Consider the following 24601-nt stretch of genomic DNA (forward strand, 5'->3'; position numbering starts at 1 on the left):
ATTTCCTCAATCTCTCTTACTCTGTCTCTCCATCTCTGTCTCTCCATCTCTCTCTTCCCCCATTTCTCTCTCTGCCTCTCCATCATTTCCTCAATCTCTCTTACTCTGTCTCTCCATCTCTGCCTCTCTTCATCTCTCTCCTTCCCTCCTTTCCTCCCTCCCACGCCTCCCTCCCTCTCCCTCACCCACTTGCCTCAGGTTCGAATCCTGGGAAGACTTTGAAGATGACCATGGCAGAGGACGAGAGAATGGGTACCAGAGCCTGCATAAGGTCCTGGAGCCTTTTCTCCTGCGCAGGGTGAAGAAGGATGTGGAAAAATCTCTCCCAGCCAAAGTGGAGCAGATCCTGCGGGTGGAGATGTCTGCCCTCCAGAAGCAGTATTACAAGTAAGGATTCTTCTGGTGGTGGCCCAGGAATGCTTCTTTCCTTTTTGTTAGGAAAGAAGTAAAACTAGCCTGGTGCTTGGATTTCCTGCACACAGCCTCCTACTAGTCTCCAACCAATTGGGTTCCAAGCGATCCCTGGCCTAAATGCAACTTTTGAGACTTTGGGAAGTCTCCTGTTGCAACTCTCCAGGCATCTGCTGTTCTGAGCTGGATTTCATTCGAATTGGCCATCACGAGTCACACAAGAAGGCCCCTCGGGTGATAACCAAAGCTCTCTCCTCCCTTCCCCATAAATATCCATAAATTAAAAACCGAAGGCTGACTGAGCAAATACGGGATCGATTCAAGCCAATGAACACAATGTCTTAAAATTGACAGCAATCAGATTTGAATAATCAACAGCGATGCAGTCTGGCCCCAGTTCAGAAGCATGGCGTTCACCGTATAGTACAAGGGTACCCAAATTTGGCAACTTTAAGATTTAGGGACTTCAACATACCAGAATTCTCCCACCAGCATAGCTGGCTAGAGAATTCAGAGACTTGAAGTCCCCAAGTCTTAAAGTTGCCAAGTTTGAAGACCTCTGGCATGGTAGAGGAGAAGCAAATGTAGGTGGCAGTGATGTACTTGGAATGACTTGGAACCAAGGTCGAAATTGTTTTGCCTGTGTTAATATCCTCCTCCTGTAGGGAGAGACTCAAAGTGAGCTAGATGGTGGCAGAGTTCCTCTTGTTTAGTCTTGCAAGGTATCTGAGCTAAGAGACGAAGACTAACTCACTACTCACAGTCACTCATGCCCTCATCACCTTGAGGTTTGACTACTGTAATGCTCTCTACATGGGGCTACCTTTGAAAAGTGTTCGGAAACTTCAGATCGTGCAGAATGCAGCTGCGAGAGCAGTCATGGGCTTCCCTAGGTATGCCCATGTCACACCAACACTCCGCAGTCTGCATTGGTTGCCGATCAATTTCCGGTCACAATTCAAAGTGTTGGTTATGACCTTTAAAGCCCTTCATGGCATCGGACCAGAATATCTCCGAGACCGCCTTCTGCCGCACGAATCCCAGCGACCGATTAGGTCCCACAGAGTGGGCCTTCTCCGGGTCCCGTCAACTAAACAATGTCGGTTGGCGGGCCCCAGGGGAAGAGCCTTCTCTGTGGCGGCCCCGACTCTCTGGAACCAGCTCCCCCCAGAAATTAGAACTGCCCCTACCCTCCTCGCCTTTCGCAAACTCCTTAAAACCCACCTTTGTCGTCAGGCAGGGGAGAACTGAGATATCTCCCCCGGGCCTTTACAATTTATGTATGGTATGCTTGTGTGTATGTCTGTTTAATAATGGTTTTTTAAAATATTTTATATTGTAAACTATTAGATTTGTTATAAACTGTTTTTATTGTGTTGTGAGCCACCCCGAGTCTACGGAAAGGGGCGGCATACGAATCTAATAAATAATAATAATAATAATAATAATAATAATAATAATAATAATAATAATAATAACTGAGAATGTCTCTGACTTCAAGCAGGGCATTGGCTCCCTCTTGGTTCAACCCTGCAACTAACTCAAAGCCATCATGCTATTTATTTCTAAATTGCCCCAATCTGTCAGCACCCCAAAGTTGCTCTTCTAGGATGCTCATCTAGGATGCTCATCTCCAGAAATTGTGGGTGCTCCATCCTCGGAGGTTTTTAAGAAGGGAGTGGGCAGCCCCATTCTCAGAATGGTATAAGTAATCTTCGATTTACAGCCACCATCGCGTTCAGAATTTCCGTTGCTAACCGAGACAATTGTTAAGTGACTTTACGTGTTAAGTGACAGTCATTATTCTGTATTGCAAGGATCCCCAAACTTGACAACTTTTAAGACTTGTGGACTTCAACTCCCAGAATGCTGGTTCTGGGAGTTTGAAGTCCCCAAGTCTTAAAGTTGCCAAGTTTGAAAACCTCTGCTGTATTGTAGTATGATCGTGCAGAATGCAGCTGCGAGAGCAATCATGGGCTTTCCCAAATATGCCCATGTTACACCAACATTCCGCAGTCTGCATTGGTTGCCGATCAATTTCCGGTCACAATTCAAGGTGTTGGTTATGACCTATAAAGCCCTTCATGGCACTGGACCAGATTACCTCAGGGACTGCCTTCTGCTGCACGAATCCCAGCGACCAGTTAGGTCCCACAGAGTGGATCTTCTCCGGGTCCCGTCAACTAAGCAATGTCGCCTGGCGGGACCTAGGGGAAGTGCCTTCTCTGTGGCGGCCCCGGCCCTCTGGAACCAACTCCCCCCAGAGATTAGAACTGCCCCCACCCTCCTTGCCTTTCGTAAACAACTTAAAACCCACCTCTGCCACCAGGCATGGGGGAATTGAGATCCTCTTTCCCCCTAGGCCTTTACAATTCTATGCATGGTATGTATGTATGTATGTTTGTTTTTTATATTAATGGATTTTTAATCATTTCTAATACCAAATTACTATTGTACACTGTTTTATTGTCGCTGTTAGCCACTCCGAGTCTCCGGAGAGGGGCGGCATACAAATCCAATAAATAAATAAATAAATAAATACATGTGAAGCTGCCAAAGGGACTGAAACAGATGTTTGTTATCTGCTGACCTTTCAGATGGATTTTAACAAGGAATTACAAAGCCCTCTCCAAGGGGACACGTGGCAGCACTTCAGGATTCCTGAACATCGTGATGGAGCTGAAGAAATGTTGCAATCACTGTTACTTGATCAAACCTCCGGAAGAGAATGAGAAGGAAAACAACCAAGAGAGGCTGCAGGTAGGTAGAGCTTGGAGAAAACCTCTGGTCAAGTCAGCCCTTCCAGGTAAACCAGAGAGGAAAACACAACCAGATGAGCTAATTCTACTTTATTGTAAGGGTACATTACAATAAATCTTGCAAACTTCCTGCTGCTGCTTTGAGACCGTTTTGTGGATCTTTTTTCACATATTTTTACCCAGGTTCACCTGGTGTCCCAGTTACGGCCCTATTTGGACCAGGAGGCCTTGCACACAGTCACTCAGGCCCTCATAACCTCCCATCTTGATTTTTGCAATGTGCTCTATGTGGGGCTACCCTTGAAGAGTGTTCAGAGACCGTAGATAGTCCAGAACGCAGTTGCATGAGCTGTTATGGGTGTACTTAGGTACACCCATATTACACCTACACTCCGTGTGCTGCACTGGCTACCAATTAGTCTCCGGTCACAATTCAAGGTGTTGGTTATCACCCATAAAGCCCTACATGGCTTAGGGCCTGACTATTTATGGGACCGTCTCCTGCCACATACCTCCCAGAGGCCTATTAGATCGCACAGAATCGGCCTTCTCCAGGTCTCGTCGACTAAACAATGTAGGTTGGCAGGACTGCGGGGAGGGCCTTTTCTGTTGTTGCCCCGGCTCTATGGAACCAACTCCCCCCCCCCCCCGGATGTTCCCACCTCTCCCACTCTACTGGCCTTTTGAAAAGCTCTTAAGATCTGGCTTTGCCAACAGGCCTGGGGGTCGTAACTTAACATCTGATGCCCAAATTTTGTTTGATTGGATTTTAGTGGGGTTGTTAATTGGGGTTTATAATTACTGTTGTATTTGACTTCTTTTTATTATTCAATTCAATTCAATTTATTAGATTTGTATGCCGCCCCTCTCCGAAGACTCGGGGCGGCTCACAACAATAATAAAAACAGTATAACAATGGAACAAATCTAATAATAAAATATATATAAAAACCTCAACAATTAAAAAACCATACAGCACATACACATCAAACATGAAATATAATAAGTCTTCGGGAGATGTCTTAGTTCCCCCATGCCTAGCGATATAGGTGGGTCTTAAGTAACTTGCGAAAGACAAGGAGGGTGGGGGCCGTTCTAAGCTCCGGGGGAAGTTGATTCCAGAGGGCCGGGGCCGCCACAGAGAAGGCTCTTCCCCAGGGCCCGCCAAATGACATTGTTTGGTCGACAGAACCCGGAGAAGGCCAACTCTGTGGGACCTTATCAGCTGTTGGGATTCGTGAGGTAGAAGGCGGTTCCGGAGTCTTGCATTGTATTGTATTGTATTATTGTTGTAAGCCGCCCTGAGTCCTATGGGATTGGGCAGCATAGAAGTTGAATAAATTAAATGAAATATTGTTAAAGTCTGAATATCATTGAAGAGATTAAGGATTCACTCAGAGGTGGAACTCATAATATTGTTAGGCTGGTTGTGTGGCTAAGCATGACATTCTGGAGAAGAACTGAGGTATAGTTGAGGAATAGATTAAGAAGCTCTGATGTTTCACATTGCATAAAACTCCAAAATATCTCAAAGGCTTCAGATGGTCTCACAGGAACGTGAGATATAGCCTGAAAGTCAACTTTTTCTTACCTGAACATATCAAATATATTGAACTAGGACAGTGATAGCAAACCTATTTTTGCTTGGGTGCCAAAAGGGCGTGCGCCCACACCCATAATGCAATCCCCCCCCCGTGCATATGCACATAACCCCCCACACTCCCATCGCACATGTGCACAGACCTCACTGAAGCTGAAGCCCCCAAACTTCCAGTAGGCCTGTTGGGTCATTTTTCACTCTTCCCAGGCTTCATGAAAGCCTCCTGAAATCTGGGGAGGGCGAGAAACAGACCCAACAGCCTACCGGAATGAACTTCTGGTATACCTGTTGGGTCCATTTTTCACCATCCACAGGCCACAGAGGCTTTCCTGAAGCCTGGGGAGGATGAAAACAGCCTCCCCCTGCCTTCCGGAAGGCCAAAAATCACCTGGCCAACATGCAGATGCGCGCTGGAGTCGACGTAGGGCAATGCCTCACGTGCCCTCAGATATGGCTCCACGTGCCATTGATTCACCATCACGGAACTAGGACTAGTGTTGGTCATGACCTTTAAAGCCCTACATGGCATTGGACCAGAGTACCTCCGGAACCACCTGCTACTGCACGAATCCCAGCGGCCGATAAGGAACCACAGAGTTGGCCTTCTCCGGGTCCCGTCGACTAAACAATGTCATCTGGCGGGCCCCAAGGGAAGAACCTTCTCTGTGGCGGCCCCGACCCTCTGGAATCAACTCCCCCCGGAGATTAGAACTGCTCCCACCCACCTTGTCTTCCGTAAACTACTTAAGACCCACCTATACCGCCAGGCATGGGGGATTTGAGACACCTTTCCCCCAGGCTTATTATAATTTATGTTTGGTATGTATGTGCTGTTTGGTTTTTAATTATGATAGGGTTTTTAGTTTTTTTTTAAATATTAGATTTGTGCCAGTATAATATTGTTTTTATCGTTGTTGTGAACCGCCCCGAGTCTTCGGAGAGGGGCGGCATACAAATCTAATAAATTATTATTATTATTATTATTATTATTATTATTATTATTATTATTATTATTATTATTTCCATTCTCTCCAACCAACATAAACCCCCATTTGGAGGGTGGTAGATTATGGAAGATGGTCTATTAAAAATTGTTCCTGGAAGGAAATAGATATATGTCTAAGCCAACCTATTGAACTCATATATTCATTTTCATTGTTACTTCTGTTAGTCCACTAAAACTATCATGATACTCAGTTGCTCAGTCCACTTTGCTCCACCTCACGTCACTCTTGTCTTCTTAGACTTTAATCAAGAGCAGCGGAAAACTCATCCTTCTGGACAAACTGCTCAGCAGGCTCCGTGCGAGGGGCAACCGAGTCCTCATTTTCTCCCAGATGGTGAGAATGTTGGACATCTTGGCGGAGTATCTGACCATCAAGCACTACCCTTTCCAGGTAAAGACCAGGAATTTGATGATAGATAAAAAGATGGATGAATGGATGGGCAGACAGACTGGATGGATGGATGGATGGATGGATGGATGGATGGATGGATGGAAAGACAGACATGATGGATGAATGAATAAAGGGACAAGCTTGGTGGGTAGGTAGGCGGATTGGTAGGTAGGTAGGTAGGTAGGTAGATAGATAGATAGATAGATAGATAGATAGATAGATAGATAGATAGATAGATAGATAGATATTATTATTATTTATTAGATTTGTATGCCGCTCCTCTCCAAAGACTCGGAGCGGATAGATAGATAGATAGATAGATAGATAGATAGATAGATAGATAGACAGACAGACAGACAGACAGACAGACAGACAGACAGACAGACAGACAGACAGACAGACAGACAGACAGAGACAGATAATGGTGGGGGTGGGCAAGAGGAGGAACAAATGAAAGCTCACTTTAATCAGAGAAATGTTAAGTTGACCATTTAAACGTCAACCATTAGTTGACGACTACCTGTATTAACCTACATATCGTCCAGCCCTTTATCATAGGATATAATCCATTTTAAGATATCATTTTAATCCAGACCTTGGGGAACCATACTTCTCAGTCTGGCTCACTTTTTTGTCTCCTCTTTTTTTTTCATAAACCCGCTTCATAGATTATGCCTGGCTTGGCTGCAGGAACCAGGTCTTTCTGCCTCCTGGCTACCCTTGCCAGCAGCAGGAACAGCCTGAGTTATTTTAATCATGGTTATTTTTAGACTGTTGTCTTGCTCTAAGCTGAAGGAAACCATCGGGAGGAGACGTGGGTTTCAGGAGGAGACGTGGGGGCCACTGGGGTGGGCTGGGGGTGAGGTTCACCTTGGGAGATCTCCTGACCTCTTTGCCATTGTTTTCTGCAGCGCCTGGATGGTTCCATCAAAGGAGAAATCCGCAAGCAGGCTCTGGATCATTTCAATGCTGAAGGCTCAGAGGTATGGCTGGAGCCGGCTGGGTGAATAGTTGGGGAAGAAGGGCAGGGGCTGCCTAGGATGGGGGTAACAAGGCATAGCAAGGGTCACCTCCTTAGTGGGACTGAAGGAAGGTGTTGGTTGTGTGTCTTTGGAGGAAGGCCTGGGGATCCAAAGGGTCTGGAGGAGGCTGGCAGGACCAGACAAAGGAAGGAAAAAATTAGTTTGTACTCATGAGTTGTTGAAGGACCAGCTATAGGTCACAGGAGCTGACTCTCTGCTTCTTGCCACAACATAAACATGGTTTGCTTAGCCAGCATTTCTTGGCCATGTCTTCAGCTTTGTGGACACTTCTGCTGGCTACCTTATTAGGGAAAGAGGGAACTTGGCAAGATACAGGAAAAGAGACACCTGACAAGGTTTCTTTTAAAAAAATAGATTAAAATTTTTGAAACATAAAACATAGGAAAACAAAGACAAGAAATGAACAATACACAAAATTACAAAGACATTTGCACATTTAAAATAAAATTGTTTTTACATTTCTGTTTCTTTTTTTTTTTTTAACTCCCAAGAAAGAAATCTCTTGGTACTTTTCGGTCGTCTTAACAGGAATAAAGTGAGCGATCTGTGATTTGTTTATAAGGAATAATCCCACTATATTTAGGGCTTTGTTTGGGGCTTTGTAAGTGTATAAATAGCAATAGCATTTAGATTTATATACCCCTTCATAGTGCTTTTACAGCCCTCACTAAGCAGTTTACAGATAATAATAATAATAATAATAATAATAATAATAATAATAATAATAATAATATCAGTTGCCAAGTATCTGAATCAGCCTATTGTCCCCAACAATCTGGGTCCTCATTTTACCCACCTTGGAAGGATGGAAGGCTGAGTCAACCTTGACTCGAGAGTGAGATTTGAGCTGCTGAACTACAACTAGCAGCTAGCTGAAGTAGCCTGCAGTGCTGTACTTTAACAACTGCGCCACCCCCTGCTCTTGCAAAATGCAGGTTCTAAGTCACTTTTTTCATTATAACGTTGACTGATCACTAAATGAATGACTGTAAGTTTGAGATCGACCTCTACAAGTAGTCCTCGACTTAGAAGAGTTCATTTAGTGATCACTCACAGTTACAACGGCATTGAAAAAAGGGATTGAGGACAGTTTTCCACACTTATGACCGTTGCAGCATCCCCATGATCACATGATCACAATTCAGACTGCTTCATACTTATGACTGTTGCATTGTTCTGGAGTCATAGGATCCCTTTTGATGACCTTCTGACCAGCAAAGTCAGTGAGGAAGCCCGATTCACTTAACAACTTCAACGAGTCACTTAACAAATGTGGCAAGGAAAATGTGGGGGGAAAAATAGGAATAAGAAAATAGGCCTTGTTCTCCCCCAGTTAAGAAGGTAACGAACACACAATTTGGCTGAACTTAATTTAATCAATAAACCACTACAGTAGTACCTCTAGATACGAGCTGCTCCACATGCGAGTATTCCAAGTTACGAGCCACGACGCGAGCGAAATTTCTGTTCGACACCTGAGCTCAAATTCGGGATACGAGCCGAGCTTCCGCTAGGTGGCGCAAGAATCCTTGCTTCTGGTTATCTCGGCGTGAAAAACAAAGTCTAAAGGCATTCTGCTGCACGAGTCCCAGCGACCAGTTAGGTCCCACAGAGTGGATCTTCTCCGGGTCCCGTCAACTAAGCAATGTCGCCTGGCGGGACCCAGGGGAAGAGCCTTCTCTGTGGCGGCCCCGGTCCTCTGGAACCAACTCCCCCCAGAGATTAGAACTGCCCCCACCCTCCTTGCCTTTCGTAAACAACTTAAAACCCACCTCTGCTGCCAGGCATGGGGGAATTGAGATCCTCTTTCCCCCTAGGCCTTTACAATTCTATGCATGGTATGTATGTATGTATGTTTGGTTTTTATATTAATGGGTTTTTAATCATCAATACCAAATTACTATTGTACACTGTTTTATTGTCGCTGTTAGCCGCCCCGAGTCTCTGGAGAGGGACGGCATACAAATCCAATAAATAAATAAATAAATAAATTCGTTCGAGATGCGAGTTGCTCAACTTATGAGCTCGGGTCTGGAACGAATTAAACTCGTATGTCGAGGTACCACTGTACTTATAACTGGCTTAGAGACACACACACAAATCTAAAAGCAATCTTTTGTTACAAAAAAACCTCAGCTGCTAATTAATCTTCATTAGCAGCTGGCAATGCAATTATTTCTTGTTAATCTCACAAAGTTTCAAAGGCTTGGCAAAATGCCTAGAAGTCTTTCTTGATAAGCAAGCCAAAACAGGAAAGCAAAGTAAAGAGTTTCTTAGACAGGAGGCTCTCATGACGAACACACAAATTTGAAACGTTGTTTCCTGCAGAGATTCAGCTGCCTCTGCTGTCCTTAAGTAGACGCGGGGAGTGGCCAATTAGCCCCCAGTCTTACTCCAGAGGAGACCCCCCTCCTGGGGAATCACTCCTGCCTTTTGGCAGCTCTGTGCGCTCGTGCATTAAGAAGAGGAGAAGCCACTTCTTCCTCATCACTGCTATGAGGTGCTGGAGGTTCCGAAGGCCCTGGCTGAACCTCTGCCTCTATTACCGAGTTCTCGCCAGCCTCCTCACTGTCCGACTTAGGTGCCAGCCTCACAGGCCGCTGGTGCATCACCAAGCCAGTCTCCTCTCGAACGGGATCTGCTACCAGTTGCACGGGCCACTGGCGGGGCCCAACAGGCCTCCTCAGAAACACGCCCTGTTATGCAATGCCTATAAAGATAGTGCTCAAATTGTGGTTATAATTCGAGGACCACCTTTATGCATTGCATAACAGGGGCACGTTTCAAAGGAGGCCTCTTCTTATTCCTATTTTAATGTAATGTTTTGGACAGGACCGGAGAACAGGCTGCGCTGCTCTGTCAGTCAACTACTACAGGTAGTTCTCAGTGTGCGGCCACAGTTGAGCCCAAAATCTGTGTTGCTAAGTGAAACAGTTGTTAAGTGAGTTTTGCCCCCCATCTTCCCACCTTTCTTGCCATGCCAGTTGTTACATGAGCAACCTGGTTGTTAAGTGAATCTGGCTTCCGTATTGTTCTTTCTGGGTCCCCCCAGATGCCAACACCAACCAAAAAGAGTATCCAGACACACTGGTAAAAAGTAAAGGCAGTTTATATACTGGAAAGCAAACACAGGTAACAAAAACTGTTCTTACAGACAGGAACACTATGAAGCTTCACAGAAGTTTCATGAAGGCCAGGCAATAAAACAGGATTCTTGCTGGCAAAAACAACACTGGAGATAATAAAACCCATGCCTCCCCCAAGTCTTTCAGACTTCTAGGCCACAAGCCAAGATCAGAGACGCCAAGAATCGAAGCAAGGTCACAGGACTCCCAGTTGATAACTCTCCACAAGACTGTAAGGGCGGGCCTGCCTTTTCAACCCTGCTGAGGAGAACCACACCCAAACCCAGCTGTTCCCAATTCAGGGATGGAAATACCTTTCTAATTGGCCCCTTCTTTGAGCTGCACGTCTCTGCCTCATGTCTATTATAGCCTGTGCATCTTCATCCAATGAATCCAGGCTACTAGCTGGGGAGAGCCCCCCCCCCCGGGGGGGTCTCAGGCTGCTCTCCCTCCTCCTCTTCCTGACGTTCCTCTCCCCCGTCTGCCTGGTCCTCCCCCTCCTGGTCACTGTCCTCCTCTGGGCATGGATCCGGCAGAGCTCCAGCCGGTCCCTGAGGAGCCTCAGGCTGAATCACAACACGTAGTGACGTTTTTTGTCAGAAGGTCTGCAAAAAAGGGCTTGCGTGATCCCAGATCAATGCAACCATCATAAATATGAGTCAGGGGTCAAGTATCCAAATGTAAATCACATGACCACACATGTGATGCAACAGGTGATAAGGGTGAAAACCTGTCATCAGCCAGGGTTCTTTTTCAGTGCTGTTGTAACTTTGAACGGTCACTAAATGAACGCTTGTCAGTTGAGGACTACCTGTAACTGGTGTCAAAGATGTGTACATGTCTCCATCTGCTTGTGATGTCCTGCTGACCCGTAACCCTAGTGCCCCCAACTCTTGTCACCTGACCGGTCCTTTGGTGTCTCTCCTCCTCCACCTATTCAAATGCAGACCTAAAGATGTGTTTCCTTTCATCACATGTCCTTAGGACTTCTGCTTCCTTCTCTCCACGCGTGCTGGTGGCCTGGGAATCAATTTGGCATCGGCTGACACAGTGGTGATCTTCGATTCGGACTGGAACCCCCAGAATGATCTACAGGCCCAGGCTCGAGCTCACCGGATTGGGCAAAAGAAACAAGTTAGTGAGAAACATTCTTCTCCTTTAAGTCTTCTGCAGATGTGGTGTGGATTTCAGTTCCTTGCAAAGGGGATTTGGGGATTCAGGATGTCTGAAAGGAATCAAAAATAGGGATATTTAATCAACAGCCAGATGGCAGCAGTTTGGAAATTGATTCCTTCCCAGTTGCTTTGTCTTCTCTCGCTACACGAAACAAAGGGAGAAATTAATTTGCAGACAGGTACTATCTAGCTGTTAACTAGATCAGGGGTCTCCAACCTTGGCAACTTGAAGACTTGTAGACTTCAACTCCCAGAATTCTTTGCTAGCTGAGGAATGTGGGAGTTGAAGTCCACAAGACATCATGTTGCCAAGATTGGAGACCCATGTACTAGATTACCCTGTTCTTTCAGATCCCCTGAATGTTGCAAAGACCAAGTATTATGATTACTTATTCAATTTTTATCCTGCCTTTGTTACTTTTATAGTTAGCTTCAGGCAGTGAACATACTTAATACTCCTCCTCCTGTTTTTTCCAACAACAACCCTGTGAGGTTGTTTGGGCTGAGAAAGGAGTAAATGACCCCAAGTCATCCAGCCAGCTGTCATGCCTAAGGCAGGACTCGAAGTCCAGTCTGTTGGTTTCTAGGCCAACACCTGAAGCATAGACCAGATTGGCTGTCTGCCCTGTCAGTTTGACTCTAACCTCACTGAGCAATCAAATTCAGAACTTGAAACCTGGGTTGAAGGAAGATAGGAGATGGGGCTTACTATTAGTCTACTTGAGTAGCCCCTGCCACTTGAGTTTCACTTACTATTAAGGATTGTGGGAACTGAGAAGTTTGAATTTGGCCAAATTATGGAGCAGGCATACTTTACACATGGCTCTTCGTCAGTTCGCCCAGTTCAGGATTTTAGGTTTTCAGATCCTGCTTTCCATATTGAATAGGTTGGCAAAGAAAATTCTGGTTATTTGTTTTGTTGTTTTTTGAAATAATGGTTAGCAAAGTTAAATAATATCGGTGGAGGGATTTTGGGGATGGTGTGTGGTGAAGGGGTGGTTGGTAGTTAGATATTCAGAAGTTCTCCTAAAGGGGCTGCCTTGGTAGACACAGCTGAAAATGAGACATATATTTCCCCAAAGGTAAATAATCCTGGTGGGACAATATCTACTTTCATTGTAAGCCGGTAGCTTTAGGTTTGAAGTATGTGGGTCCTTGATACCTGTCCCTTCCTGATCCTTTAAAAAGGTCAGGTGTGTCATTGAACTAGGGGCAGATCCAAGAGAGATTTCTGTGTCTCACCTTGGCTGCACCAGGGGTAAAAAGCTACCTGTATAGCTATTTCACGCATCCCCTGGATTCTGCAGGTAAATATCTATCGCTTGGTTACAAAGGGAACAGTGGAAGAGGAGATTATAGAAAGAGCGAAGAAGAAGATGGTGCTGGACCATCTTGTGATACAACGGATGGACACCACAGGCCGGACAGTTTTGGACAACAGCTCTGATAGATCCAAGTAAGGGGATGGGACTTCTGGTCTGCTGTTACGTGGCACCGTTTGAATGTTCATCTGGGAAGATGATAAGACTTAGTCTTAATTGGGTTGGACTGGTCAGTGGGAAGAGATCCTCTCTACCAGTAGAGTTTGGAACTTTTTTCATTTTAGCAGGCCATACAGACCAAGGGATTAGCATCAATCCCTGTTTTGAAAGTTTGATGAGATAAAATGAACTGGTTATATTTGTCAGACAGAAATGGCCATTAATACTTAAACACATGCTTTATACTAAGGCTACTAACTGTCTTTTTTAAAGATACACAATTTGTTTGTAACATTGACTGTTGGGTTTTAAAAAGACAAAAAATGATGATTTTAGCTATTCAGAATTGCAAATTAAGAGATTAGGAGTTGGAGGGGACTTCTGCTCAAAGGATAAGTACAAGGAACCAGATTATTTGAGATCTGGAAAAGTGAACTATGTCCAAGCACTTTTAAACTGGAAATCTTTGTGCAACTAAGTGGCTTCATTTTTTCTCTAGAACAAACCCATTCAACAAGGAGGAACTGACCGCTATCTTGAAGTTTGGAGCTGAGGACCTTTTTAAAGAAGCAGAAGGGGAAGAATCTGAACCACAGGTGAGTTTTCTGATCCATATTTCTGGGTGGAGATTACCTTGACATCTCCTTGGGATGTCATTTGAAATTGTCAGTCAAATTCGTTTCTGTAACTTTAGAAGGGCAATTTTAAATATATCACGTTGGTGTGTGTCTGATTGCACTCTTGCCTCTGCTTCCAGGAAATGGACATTGAGGAAATCTTACGCCTGGCTGAGACACGAGAGAATGAACCATCCACAAGTGCAACTGACGAACTGCTTTCACAGTTTAAGGTATAGGCCCAGAAAAGGAGCATCAAAGGTTTCAGAGTTGTAGTGTTATCAGAGCAATTAAAGGGAGTAATGTGGTGGCTAGCTTCCCACTCGAAAGGTTGAGAGTTCAATCCTAGGTGGCAACGTGAAAAATGCAGAAATATTACCATTCAATAAGCTACACATTGGCAATAAACAATAAGTGACATAAGGGAAAATTAATGGGCTTTATTTATTTATTTTATTTATTTTATTTATTTATTAGATTTGTATGCCACCCCTCTCATTAGACTCGGGGCGGCTCACAGCATACAATAAGACAATTCACAACAAATCTAATAAATTTTAAAAACATTTTAAAACCCCATTATTAAACCAGTCATACACACAGTCACACCATACATAAATTATATAGGCCTGGGGGAGGAAGGGGGAATGCCTCAATTCCCCCATGCCTGATGGCAGCGGTGAGTTTTAAGGAGTTTACGGAAGGCAAGGAGGGGGGGGGCAGTTCTAATCTCTGGGGGGAGCTGGTTTCAGAGGGTTGGGGCCGCCACAGAGAAGGCTCTTCCCCTGGGACCTGCCAAATGACATTGTTTAGTCGACGGGACCCGGAGAAGGCCCACTCTGTGGGACCTAATCGGTCGCTGGGATTCGTGCAGCAGAAGGCGGTCCCGGAGATATTCTGGTCCGATGCCATGAAGGGCTTTATAGGTCATAACCAACACTTTGAATTGTGACCAGAAATTGATCGGCAACCAATGCAGACTGCAGAGTGTTGGAGTGACATGGGCATACCTGGGGAAGCCCATGATTGCTCTCGCAGCTGCATTCTGCGCGATCTGAAGGGCTTGATATGAGGTGTCTTCATATTCATAAATTTTACTTATGTATAATTGAAATGGAAACACCGTGAGACAAACCCATTTGTTGCATCTGAAAAGATCATTGAAAATAAGAAGAAAAAAGAAGAAAGAGAGGAGGAGGAGAAGACAGAGAGAGACAGACAGAAATAAAGAAAGAAAGTCTGGAATTGGGCTTTAAGCTAAAGTAACAAAGCCGTCAATATTTTCAGCACAATTTCAAACAAGAAAACCCACAATTAAATAAACCTAGAGACAATTATTGGGGAGAAAAGACACAAATTCCAATTTATATTAAAAAAACTGTCACCTTTTAATGTACAAAATCCAAGGTACAGGAGCTTCTTCTACTTTAGATCTTGGGAGGATCCACAGCTAACAACGTCAACATATTTAGTTAGAAACATAAAATAACAGCCTAGATCCGTGATGGTGAACCTATGGGACGTGTGCCAGAGGTGGCACACAGCACCATCCCTGTGCATAAGCTCACACAGCTATCGTATTGTATTACATACAATAAAGTAATATAATCGTAAGATGCCCATAGTAAAAGATAGTAGGAAAGATGAGAAGGATAATAGTAAATTAGCCTTACTACTTTGGTAAATGCCCTCAGACATAAGACAGTTCTGTGGTAATTAGGTGTTCATCAGGGTGATGCCAGGAGGGGAAAAGCTGTTTTTGTTTCGAGTTGTTTTGGCATGTGATGCCCTATAGTGGAGCCCCGAGGGGAGGAGTTGAAAGACTTTGTGTCCATAGAAACATAGAAGACTGACGGCAGAAAAAGACCTCATGGTCCATCTAGTCTGCCCTTATACTATTTCCTGTATTTTATCTTACAATGGATATATGTTTATCCCAGGCATGTTTAAATTCAGTTACTGTGGATTTAACAACCACGTCTGCTGGAAGTTTGTTCCAAGGATCTACTACTCTTTCAGCAAAATAATATTTTCTCACGTTGCTTTTGATCTTTCCCCCAACTAACTTCAGATTGTGTCCCCTTGTTCTTGTGTTCAGTTTCTTATTAAAAACACTTCCCTCCTGAACCTTATTTAATCCTTTAACATATTTAAATGTTTTGATCATGTCCCCCCTTTTCCTTCTGTCCTCCAGACTATACAGATTGAGTTCATTAAGTCTTTCCTGATATGTTTTATGCTTAAGACCTTCCACCATTCTTGTAGCCCGTCTTTGGACCCGTTCAATTTTGTCAATATCTTTTTGTAGGTGAGGTCTCCAGAACTGGACACAGTACTCCAAATGTGGTCTCACCAGCACTCTATATAAGGGAATCACAATCTCCCTCTTCTTGCTTGTTATACCTCTAGCTATGCAGCCATGCATCCTACTTGCTTTTCCTACTGCCCGACCACACTGCTCACCCATTTTGAGACTGTCAGAAATCACTACCCCTAAATCCTTCTCTTCTGAAGTTTTTGCTAACACAGAACTGCCAATGCAATACTCAGAATGAGGATTCCTTTTCCCCGAGTGCATTATTTTACATTTGGAAACATTAAACTGCAGTTTCCATTGCTTTGACCATTTATCTAGTAAAGCTAAATCATTTACCATATTACAGACGCCTCCAGGAATATCAACCCTATTGCACACTTTAGAGTGATCGGCAAATAGGCAAACCTTCCCTACCAAACCAGGATGGGATATGGAAGCCTGGTATAGGGAAGCCTTGTTTTTTCTCCTTTCAGGTAGCAAACTTTGCCACCACAGAAGAGGAAGAAGCTGAGGCGGAAGAGAAATCCCGGAAGGATTGGGATGACATCATTCCTGAGGAACAGAGGAAGAAAGTGGAAGAAGAGGAGCGGCAGAAGGAACTTGAGGAGATATATATGCTGCCGAGGATTCGCAGCTCAGCCAAAAAGGTAGTTTTTGTAGCGCGATACCCATCACAGGAGACATCACACCTCATCCTACAGGAAAAACCCTTTCAAAATACAGTGATACCTTGTCTTACAAACTTAATTGGTTCCGGGACGAGGTTCTTAAGGTGAAAAGTTTGTAAGATGAAACAATGTTTCCCATAGGAATCAATGGAAAAGTGATTAATGCGTGCAAGCCCAAAATTCACCCCTTTTGTCAGGCCGAAGCGCCCGTTTTTGCACTGCTGGGATTCCCCTGAGGTTCCCCTCCATAGGAAACCCCACCTCCAGATTTCTGTGTTTTTGTGCGATGCTGCAGGGGAATCCCAGCATCGCAAAAACGGGGACTTCGCTGGCAATGGAAGTCCAGAGGTGGGGCATCCCAGTGGTGGCGGTGGGTTTGTAAGGTGAAAATAGTTTGTAAGAAGAGACAAAAAAATCTTAAACCCCGGGTTTGTATCTCAAAAAGTTTGTATGACCAGGCGTTTGTAAGATGAGGTATCACTGTACTAGCAGGATGGAAGGCTTTCAGATGTAGATGGTTCCGATGGAGATGCGGTAGATGTTTAGCTTTGCAGAAGAGTAAATTCACATTTTGGTTGGTGCTAAGAAAAACACAAGGCATGTTCCTGCAGACCCATAGGGTCAAGACTATGGGTGGCATTGTGAAACTCTAGCTTTGTTGCTTAGGTCTCCCATCCCTTCATGGAACATTGAGTGTTTGGGACTTCTTGATTTACATTGAGCCGAGGTGGCGCAGTGGGTAGAGTGCAGTACTGCAGATTATTATTATTATTATTTATTGGATTTGTATGCCGTCCCTCTCCGTAGACTCGGGGCGGCTAACAACAGTGGTAAAAACAACATGCGACAATCCAATACTAAAACAGCTAAAAACCCTTATTTTAAAACCAATCATACATACAAACATACCATACATAAATTGTAGAAGCCTAGGGGAAAAGAATATCTCAGTTCCCCCATGCCTGATGACAGAGGTGGGTTTTAAGAAGCTTACGAAAGGCAAGAAGGGTGGGGGCTATTCTAATCTCTGGGGGGAGTTGGTTCCAGAGGGCCGGGGCCGCCACAGAGAAGGCTCTTCCCCTGGGTCCTGCCAAACGACATTGTTTAGTTGACGGGACCCGGAGAAGGCCCACTCTGTGGGACCTAACTGGTCACTGGGATTTGTGCGGCAGAAGGCGGTCCCGGAGATAATCTGGCCCAGTGCCATGAAGGGCTTTATAGGTCATAACCAACACTTTGAATTGTGACCGGAAACTGATCGGCAACCAATGCAGACTGTGGAGTGTTGGTGTAACATGGGCATATTTAGGAAAGCCCATGATTGCTCTAAAGCTGACTGCTAGATCTGTAGATCAGTGGTTCAAATCTCATCACCGGCTCAAGGTTGACTCAGCCTTCCATCCTTCCGAGGTGGGTTAAAGGAGGACCCGGATTGTGGGGGCAATAGGCTGGCTCTGTTAAAAAGTGCCATTGCTAACATGTTGAAAGCTGCCCTGAGTCTAAGGAGAAGGGTGGCATAAAAATAATTAAATAAATAAATAATAATACATTGAGCTCAGAATCGATGTTGCTAAAGTGAGAAATGTGTCAAATTTCCCCCATTTTATGAGTTTTCTTGCTATATTTGTTGAGTGCATCACCAAAGTCAAGTCAGTAACATGGTTGTTAAGTGAATCTGGCTTCCCTATTGACTCTGCTTGTCAGAAAGTCACAAAATTTAATTTAATTTATTATATTTTATTTGACTTATATGCCGCCCAATCCTTTAGAACTCAGGGTGGCTTACAACAATAAAAGGTACAATCATACAGTCAAATATAAAACAATAAAAACAGTAAAAACCCTGTTAAACTAAATAACTCAAAACAGAACTATACAGTCATACACACATACCAGAATTCGGCCATGATTAGATGTTAACTTTTAGTGTTCCCAGGCCTGCTGGCAAAGCCAGGTCTTCGGGGCCTTTCAGAAGGCCAGTAGGGTGGGAGCAGTACGGACATATGGGGGCGGGGAGTTGATTCCAAAGGGCCGGGGCAGCCACAGAGAAGGCCCTCCCCCATGGGCCCGCCAACCTTCACTGCTTAGTCAATGAGACCCGGAGAAGGCAACTCTGGGATGTAGGGCTTTATAGGTAATAACCAACACCTTGAATTGTGACTGGAGACCAATTGGTAGCCAGTGCAGTGTGCGGAACGTAGAAATTATGAGGGTGTACCTAGGTACACCCATGAGTACACCCACAACAACTTGCACGGCTGGACTAATTGCAGTCTCCGAGCCCCGTGTAGAGCAAAAGGAGAACCACATGACCCTGGGACACTGCAGCTGTCATAAGTACGTATCAGTTGCCCAGTATCTGAATGTATGTCACATGGCCAAGAGGATGCTGCAACGGTGATAAGTCATAAATACTTTTTCAGTGGCTTTGCAGCTTTGAATGGTCATTAAATGAACTGTTGTAAGTCTTTTTTTAAAATATATTTTTATTAAATTTTATTACAACAAACAAAAAAGGAAAATACTTAAAGAAAAAGTGCCCGACACTGTTCTGTCTGAGTGCCCCCAGACTTCAACACCAACTGGAAAAAGCAGCCAGACACGCTGGTAAAAGCAAAAGCACTTTATAGTTTGAAAAATAAACACAGAGAAAAACCTGTTCTTCCCAACAGGCAGACTATGAGACTTCACAGCAGAGTCCTGATGGCCAGACAATACAGCAGACTTCTTACTGGCACACCCACCACTGTAGAGAATAAGACCCACACCTTTCCCCCCCAAGGTTTCAGTATTCAAAGTCACAAACCAGAATTCCAAGACGCCAAAGATCACAGCCAGGTCCCAGGACTCCCAAAGATAATACTCCACAAGCCAGGAAGGGTGGGTCTGCCTTTTCAGCCTTTCCAGAGAGCACCACACCCAAACCCAGCTGTTGCCTCTTTAGTGCTGAAAGTACCTGGCTAATTGTCCCCTTCGTTGTGTTGCTCTTCTCTGCCGGAGATCGATGATTGCTTGTGCATTTTCATCTAAGGAATCCAGGCTGCTTGCTGGGGAGAGCTCCCTCTCGGGGGACTCTGGCTGTCCTCCCTCACCCTCAGCCTGAGATTCCTCCTCCCTGTCTGCCTGAACCTCCTGTTCCTCATCCTCCCCCTCTGAGCAGGAAGCCGGCAGAGGATCAGCCGTTCCCTGAGGGGCCTCAGACGGAATCACAACAGACACCAATAAACTCCACCACCATTTAGGGGGTTAAATTATTTGCAATAAGTTTCAATTTCTTCCTTAGCTCCAGTTTACATTTCTTTACATACAAAAAGTGATTGGAATTTATTTTTCACATTGTCGTCATAAATTCTACTTAAGATATAATTTTTCACCTTATTCCATCGTGCCATCAGCTTCTCCAATTTATTTTCATCAAAGTTATTTAATCTTATTTCCATAATTTCGAAGTGGATGTGGTCCACCATGTACCAGTACCAATTCTGGATTGTCCATTTATTGCTATCCTTCCACCCCAATACCACTACTGCTTGAGCGCTTTCCAAAGCTGCTGTTTTGATTTCTTTAAATTCTCATAATTCCCCATATTTAACTAGTGTTGCTAATTCTTTCGTGATTATCCAATTAATGTTTAGCATATTGTTAATTTCATTCTGTACTTCCTTCCAAAATTTTTGAACTTCAACGCATTCCCAGAGCATATGCATAAAAACTCCTTTTATTTGGCAACCATGCCAGCAATTTCCTTTTCCTTTCCTCTGGAAGTGTGCTAGTTTTACTGGCGTGAAGTACCATTTATGTAAAAATTTCCTTCTCATCTCTCTAATTCTTGTGTTCTTTATCTTATATATATTTTCTACTACTTCTTCCATCTCGCTTTCATTAATCCGTAATTCATTTTGCCAGTATCTGGTTAGAACTGTTGTAAGTCGAGGACCACTTGGAGTGAACAGCTCCTGGCAAAGAGGATCTCTCTAAGCCTGGCCTTTTTCTGATCCCCCGCAGGCTCAGCCCAATGACAGCGAGTCGGATGTTGAACTAAAGAGAAAGCTCCAGAGGTCTTCTGGCTCAGATAGTGAGACAGAAGACTCCGATGATGACAAAAGGCCCAAACGCAGGGGACGGCCTCGCAGTGTTCGGAAGGACACAGTGGAAGGATTTACAGACGCTGAAATCAGAAGGTGGGCACCTGGGAAGAAAGCCCAGGGATTTTTTGGGGCTGCCAGAGCTAAGATGAACGGGAAAGGGTGGGAGGATTCCTAGCCTACCTCCCAGAAAGGTCTGGTGAGATGAAAGGAGGGGAGATTACTCCGGTCATCTTGAGCATCCAGAGCAAAGGATTAAAATATCGTAGCGAAGCTTCTGCAGCCTTCCTTGGTGCAACCTGCGTTTGTAAATATTGGGCAAATTGAGAGTTGTACTCGGGGCACATCTGGAGGGGGTTAAATTTAGGAGGGATGGGACCAGAACCACAAACAGAGCGAAAACATGGAGGCCTTTAACAAGCCTCTCTAACAGTTGTTGCTCTTCCTGTTTAAATTCCACAGATTTATCAAGGCGTACAAGAAGTTTAGTGTTCCTTTGGAACGGTGAGTGACAGATTACAGAGAACATGCAGTCCACCCAAATTATAACTGTAATTTGCTTTCACATTGTGATTTTTTTCTGTTTTAATCATTTTCTGGTAGTTATTTTAAGATAATCTGGAAGTTCTTTAAAATAATGTGGGTGTGTTGATGGAGGGAGGTTTGCTCTAGAGCACCTTTATTACACTCCCTCTCCTTTTACAGCCTGGAATGCCTCGCTCGGGATGCCGAATTGCTGGAGAAATCGGTAGCTGATCTGAAACGTTTGGGAGAACTTCTCCATAACAGTTGTGCCTCAGCCATGCAGGAGTATGAAGAGCATCTGAAGGAGAACCCAACTGAAAGTGAGGAAAGGGGCTTTCTGTGATGGGAAAAGGTTGGTGGTCAACCCAGGGTCCTGGCTCAGAATCCAGGGTTAGGAGCTTGTGCTCTAGATCAGTGTTTTTCAACCAGTGTGCCGCGAGACATGGTCAGGTGTGCCGCGAAGCTCAGAGAGAAAGAAAGCAAGAGAGAGAGAAAGAAAGCAAGAGAGAGAGAGAAAGAGAACAAGAGAGAGAGAGAAAGCAAGAGAGAAAGAGAACAAGAGAAAGAAAGCAAGAGAGAGAGAGAGAAAGAGAGAAAGAAAGCAAGAGAGGGAAAGAAAGAGAACAAGAGAGAGAGGGAAAGCAAGAGAGAAAGAGAGCAAGAGAAAGAAAGCAAGAGAGAGAGAAAGAGAGAGAAAGAAAGCAATAGAGAGAGAGAAAGAGAGGGAGGGAAGGAGAGAGAGAAAGACATAGAGGGAGGGAGGGAGAGAAAGAGAGCAAAAAAGAGAGGAAAGAAGGAAGAGAAAGAAAGAGGGAGGGAGAGAGAAAGAAGGGAGAGAAAGAGGGAGGGAGAGAGAAATAGAGCGAAAGGGAGGAAGAGAGAGAGGATTTTTTTGTCCAAACTTTTTTTAGCCCCCACCCTCCCCCCCGCTCAATATGCCCCAGGGTTTCGTAAATGTAAAAAGTGTGCCGCGGCTCAAAAAAGGTTGAAAATCACTGCTCTAGATAAACAAAGTCAGCACCGTATGAAGAATTCAGGCTTAAGAAGAAATGAAGTCTGCAACTATGTTGTTTATACTCACATAATTGGTTGGGTATTTGTTTAATCATTCTTCCCTAGTGATTTCTCAGTTTCCATTTTTTTCACTTCCCGTCAAACTAACCTAGGAAAATGTCTATGGAGATTCTCAATCATCCAAGTCATGGTTGTCCCAAAGGTGCTTTTTCAAGAGGCAGTTGGACAGAAAGTGAGAAATAAGGTGGAATCACAACAAAGCCTGACAGTTTGGAATAGCACACACACATTTTGTCAACTTTGTGGAGGGGTGGAAGAAACAAAATGCTGCCAACACTTGTCCTCCTTTTCCAAAATCACAGTCAGGTGCAAAGGATGAGGACCATAGGTTAAGTTCCAGCACAGAAGATTTATTCAAGCCAATATGCAAGAATCTGGTCAAATAAAGTTCATTACTAAATTGTGACCTGATAAGGGTTAACAGAATTCAAGAGAGGTTGACTCGTGGCCGTGCGAGGACTCTAAACTGATCACATGTTTAACTCCAACCTTCCCCAGCTTTGCCAGTTCTTGTACAATAACAGGCTGGTCCTTTAGCCCCCAAACCTGTTAAAATCTCAGGTGCTAAATGCACTTTAAATGCGATTCCCACCCCACTCCATCTGGTTGTGACTGTGTGTCTCCTTTCCATCAGGTAAAGGACCAGGGAAGAGAAAGGGACCCACAATTAAGATCTCCGGAGTCCAGGTGAACGTGAAGGCGATTATTCAGCACGAGGAGGAGTTTGCTATGCTCCATCAGACCATTCCCAGTGACCCAGTGGAGAGGTCAAGGTAAGCAAAGCCATCTAAGACAGGCGCAAGTGTGCGAGCCATTGAGTGGCCAAAAGAAGAAAGCAAGGTATTTGGGGGAGGAAATCACATTGATCTTAAATAAAATGAACCTTAAGGTAGTATGTTGTTATATACTCTGTTAGTCCCTACTTTATGGCCACGATTTTATTTATTTGTTTGTTTGTTTATTTATTTGTTTGTTTATTTATTAAATTTGTCTGCCGCCCCTCTCCGTAGACTCGGGACAGCTCACAACAGTAATAGAAAAAACAATGTAGAATACAAATCTAATAATTAAAACTAAAAACCCATAATTTAAAAAAACATTGCACACAACATACCATACATAAACAATATAGGCCTGGGGAAGCTATATCAGTTCCCCCTTGTCTGACGACAGAGGTGGGTTTTAAGGAGTTTACGAAAGGCAAGGAGGGTAGGGGCAGTTCTAATCTCAGGGGAGAGCTGGTTCCAGAGGGTCGGGGCCGCCACAGAGAAAGCTCTTCCCCTGGGACCTGCCAAACGATTGAGCCCAAAATTTCTGTTGCTGAGCAAGGCAGTTGCTAAGTGAGCTTTGCCCTATTTTATGAACTTTCTTGCCACAGTTGTTAAGTGAATCACTGCAGTTAAATTAGTCACACATTTCCTGACAGTAAAACAGCTTGCCTGCAGAGGTTGTGGGTGCTCCTTCACTGGCATCTATCAAGAAGAGACTGGACAACCGTTGTCTGGAATAGGATAGGGCCGTGATGGCAAATCTATGGCACGCAGAGGCATTGCCCTATGTCAGTTCGAGCCCCACATGTGCATGCTGGCCAGCTGATTTTTGGTCTTGTTTTCCCTATCCCCTGGCAAAAGGGAAGCCTCCTGAAGTCGGAGAACCGCAAAAAACAGGCCAACAGGCCGACCGGAAGTTTGTTTCCAAACTTCTGTTTGGCCTTTTTTTGTCATCCCCAGGCTTCGGGAGTCGTTGTGAGGCCTGTGCGCATGTGGGGGGCAGCGTTGGGGGGGGAGTGCGCATGGGGTTGTGTGCATGTGCAGAATGGGAGGGCATGGGGGGGGTGTACACACACACACGCACCCTTTTGGCACACAAACCAAAAAAGGTTCACCCTCACTGGCATAGGGTCTCAATTGGACTGTTGGATACTTGCAACCATCTTGGTTCCCCATCCTCTCTAGGGAGAAGATAACTTAGGGAGAGAGAAGACTCCTTTCAAGGCCAAGTCTGTTTTGCCTTTTTTTTTTCAACTAGGCCTCGATAGCTGATTCTCACATGAATTTGGTTTCTTCTTAAAGTAATTAAGAAATGGTCCTTTGATCAATTTAGGCCAGGGGTCTGCAACCCTAAACTCCCAGAGAGCCATTTGGACCCATTTCCACAGAAAAGAAAACACTGGGAACCACAAAAGCTGAGTGGGAGTGGCCAACTCAACATTACCCCCACCCAGTCACATGACCTGCCCCATCCATGCCTACCTGGGTTTTGTGGCTCCATTTGTTTTCTATAGGAAATGAGTCTCTTTCTCTCGCAATCTTTCTCTCTCTTTCT

The 24601-nt window shown here is 44.5% G+C and overlaps 1 protein-coding gene across 4 annotated transcripts in view; it reads left to right on the top strand.

Annotated features, from left to right (window-relative positions):
• Positions 1-24601, top strand: part of CHD2 (chromodomain helicase DNA binding protein 2) — a 94495-nt gene that overhangs the window by 52252 nt on the left and 17642 nt on the right. For 3 of the 4 annotated variants that reach the window (XM_070763514.1, XM_070763516.1, XM_070763515.1), the window contains 13 exons: positions 199-387; positions 3009-3171; positions 6014-6166; positions 7078-7149; positions 11319-11468; positions 12817-12965; positions 13490-13586; positions 13748-13840; positions 16398-16571; positions 20598-20773; positions 21140-21181; positions 21383-21522; positions 22911-23049. In XM_070763514.1, the coding sequence (XP_070619615.1) occupies positions 199-387; positions 3009-3171; positions 6014-6166; positions 7078-7149; positions 11319-11468; positions 12817-12965; positions 13490-13586; positions 13748-13840; positions 16398-16571; positions 20598-20773; positions 21140-21181; positions 21383-21522; positions 22911-23049 (1737 nt within the window). The remainder of the gene's footprint in view (positions 1-198; positions 388-3008; positions 3172-6013; positions 6167-7077; positions 7150-11318; positions 11469-12816; positions 12966-13489; positions 13587-13747; positions 13841-16397; positions 16572-20597; positions 20774-21139; positions 21182-21382; positions 21523-22910; positions 23050-24601) is intronic. The other variant, XM_070763517.1, reaches the window with a different exon arrangement.

Source organism: Erythrolamprus reginae, chromosome 10 (assembly GCF_031021105.1).
Source record: "Erythrolamprus reginae isolate rEryReg1 chromosome 10, rEryReg1.hap1, whole genome shotgun sequence".
NCBI lineage: Eukaryota > Metazoa > Chordata > Lepidosauria > Squamata > Dipsadidae > Erythrolamprus > Erythrolamprus reginae.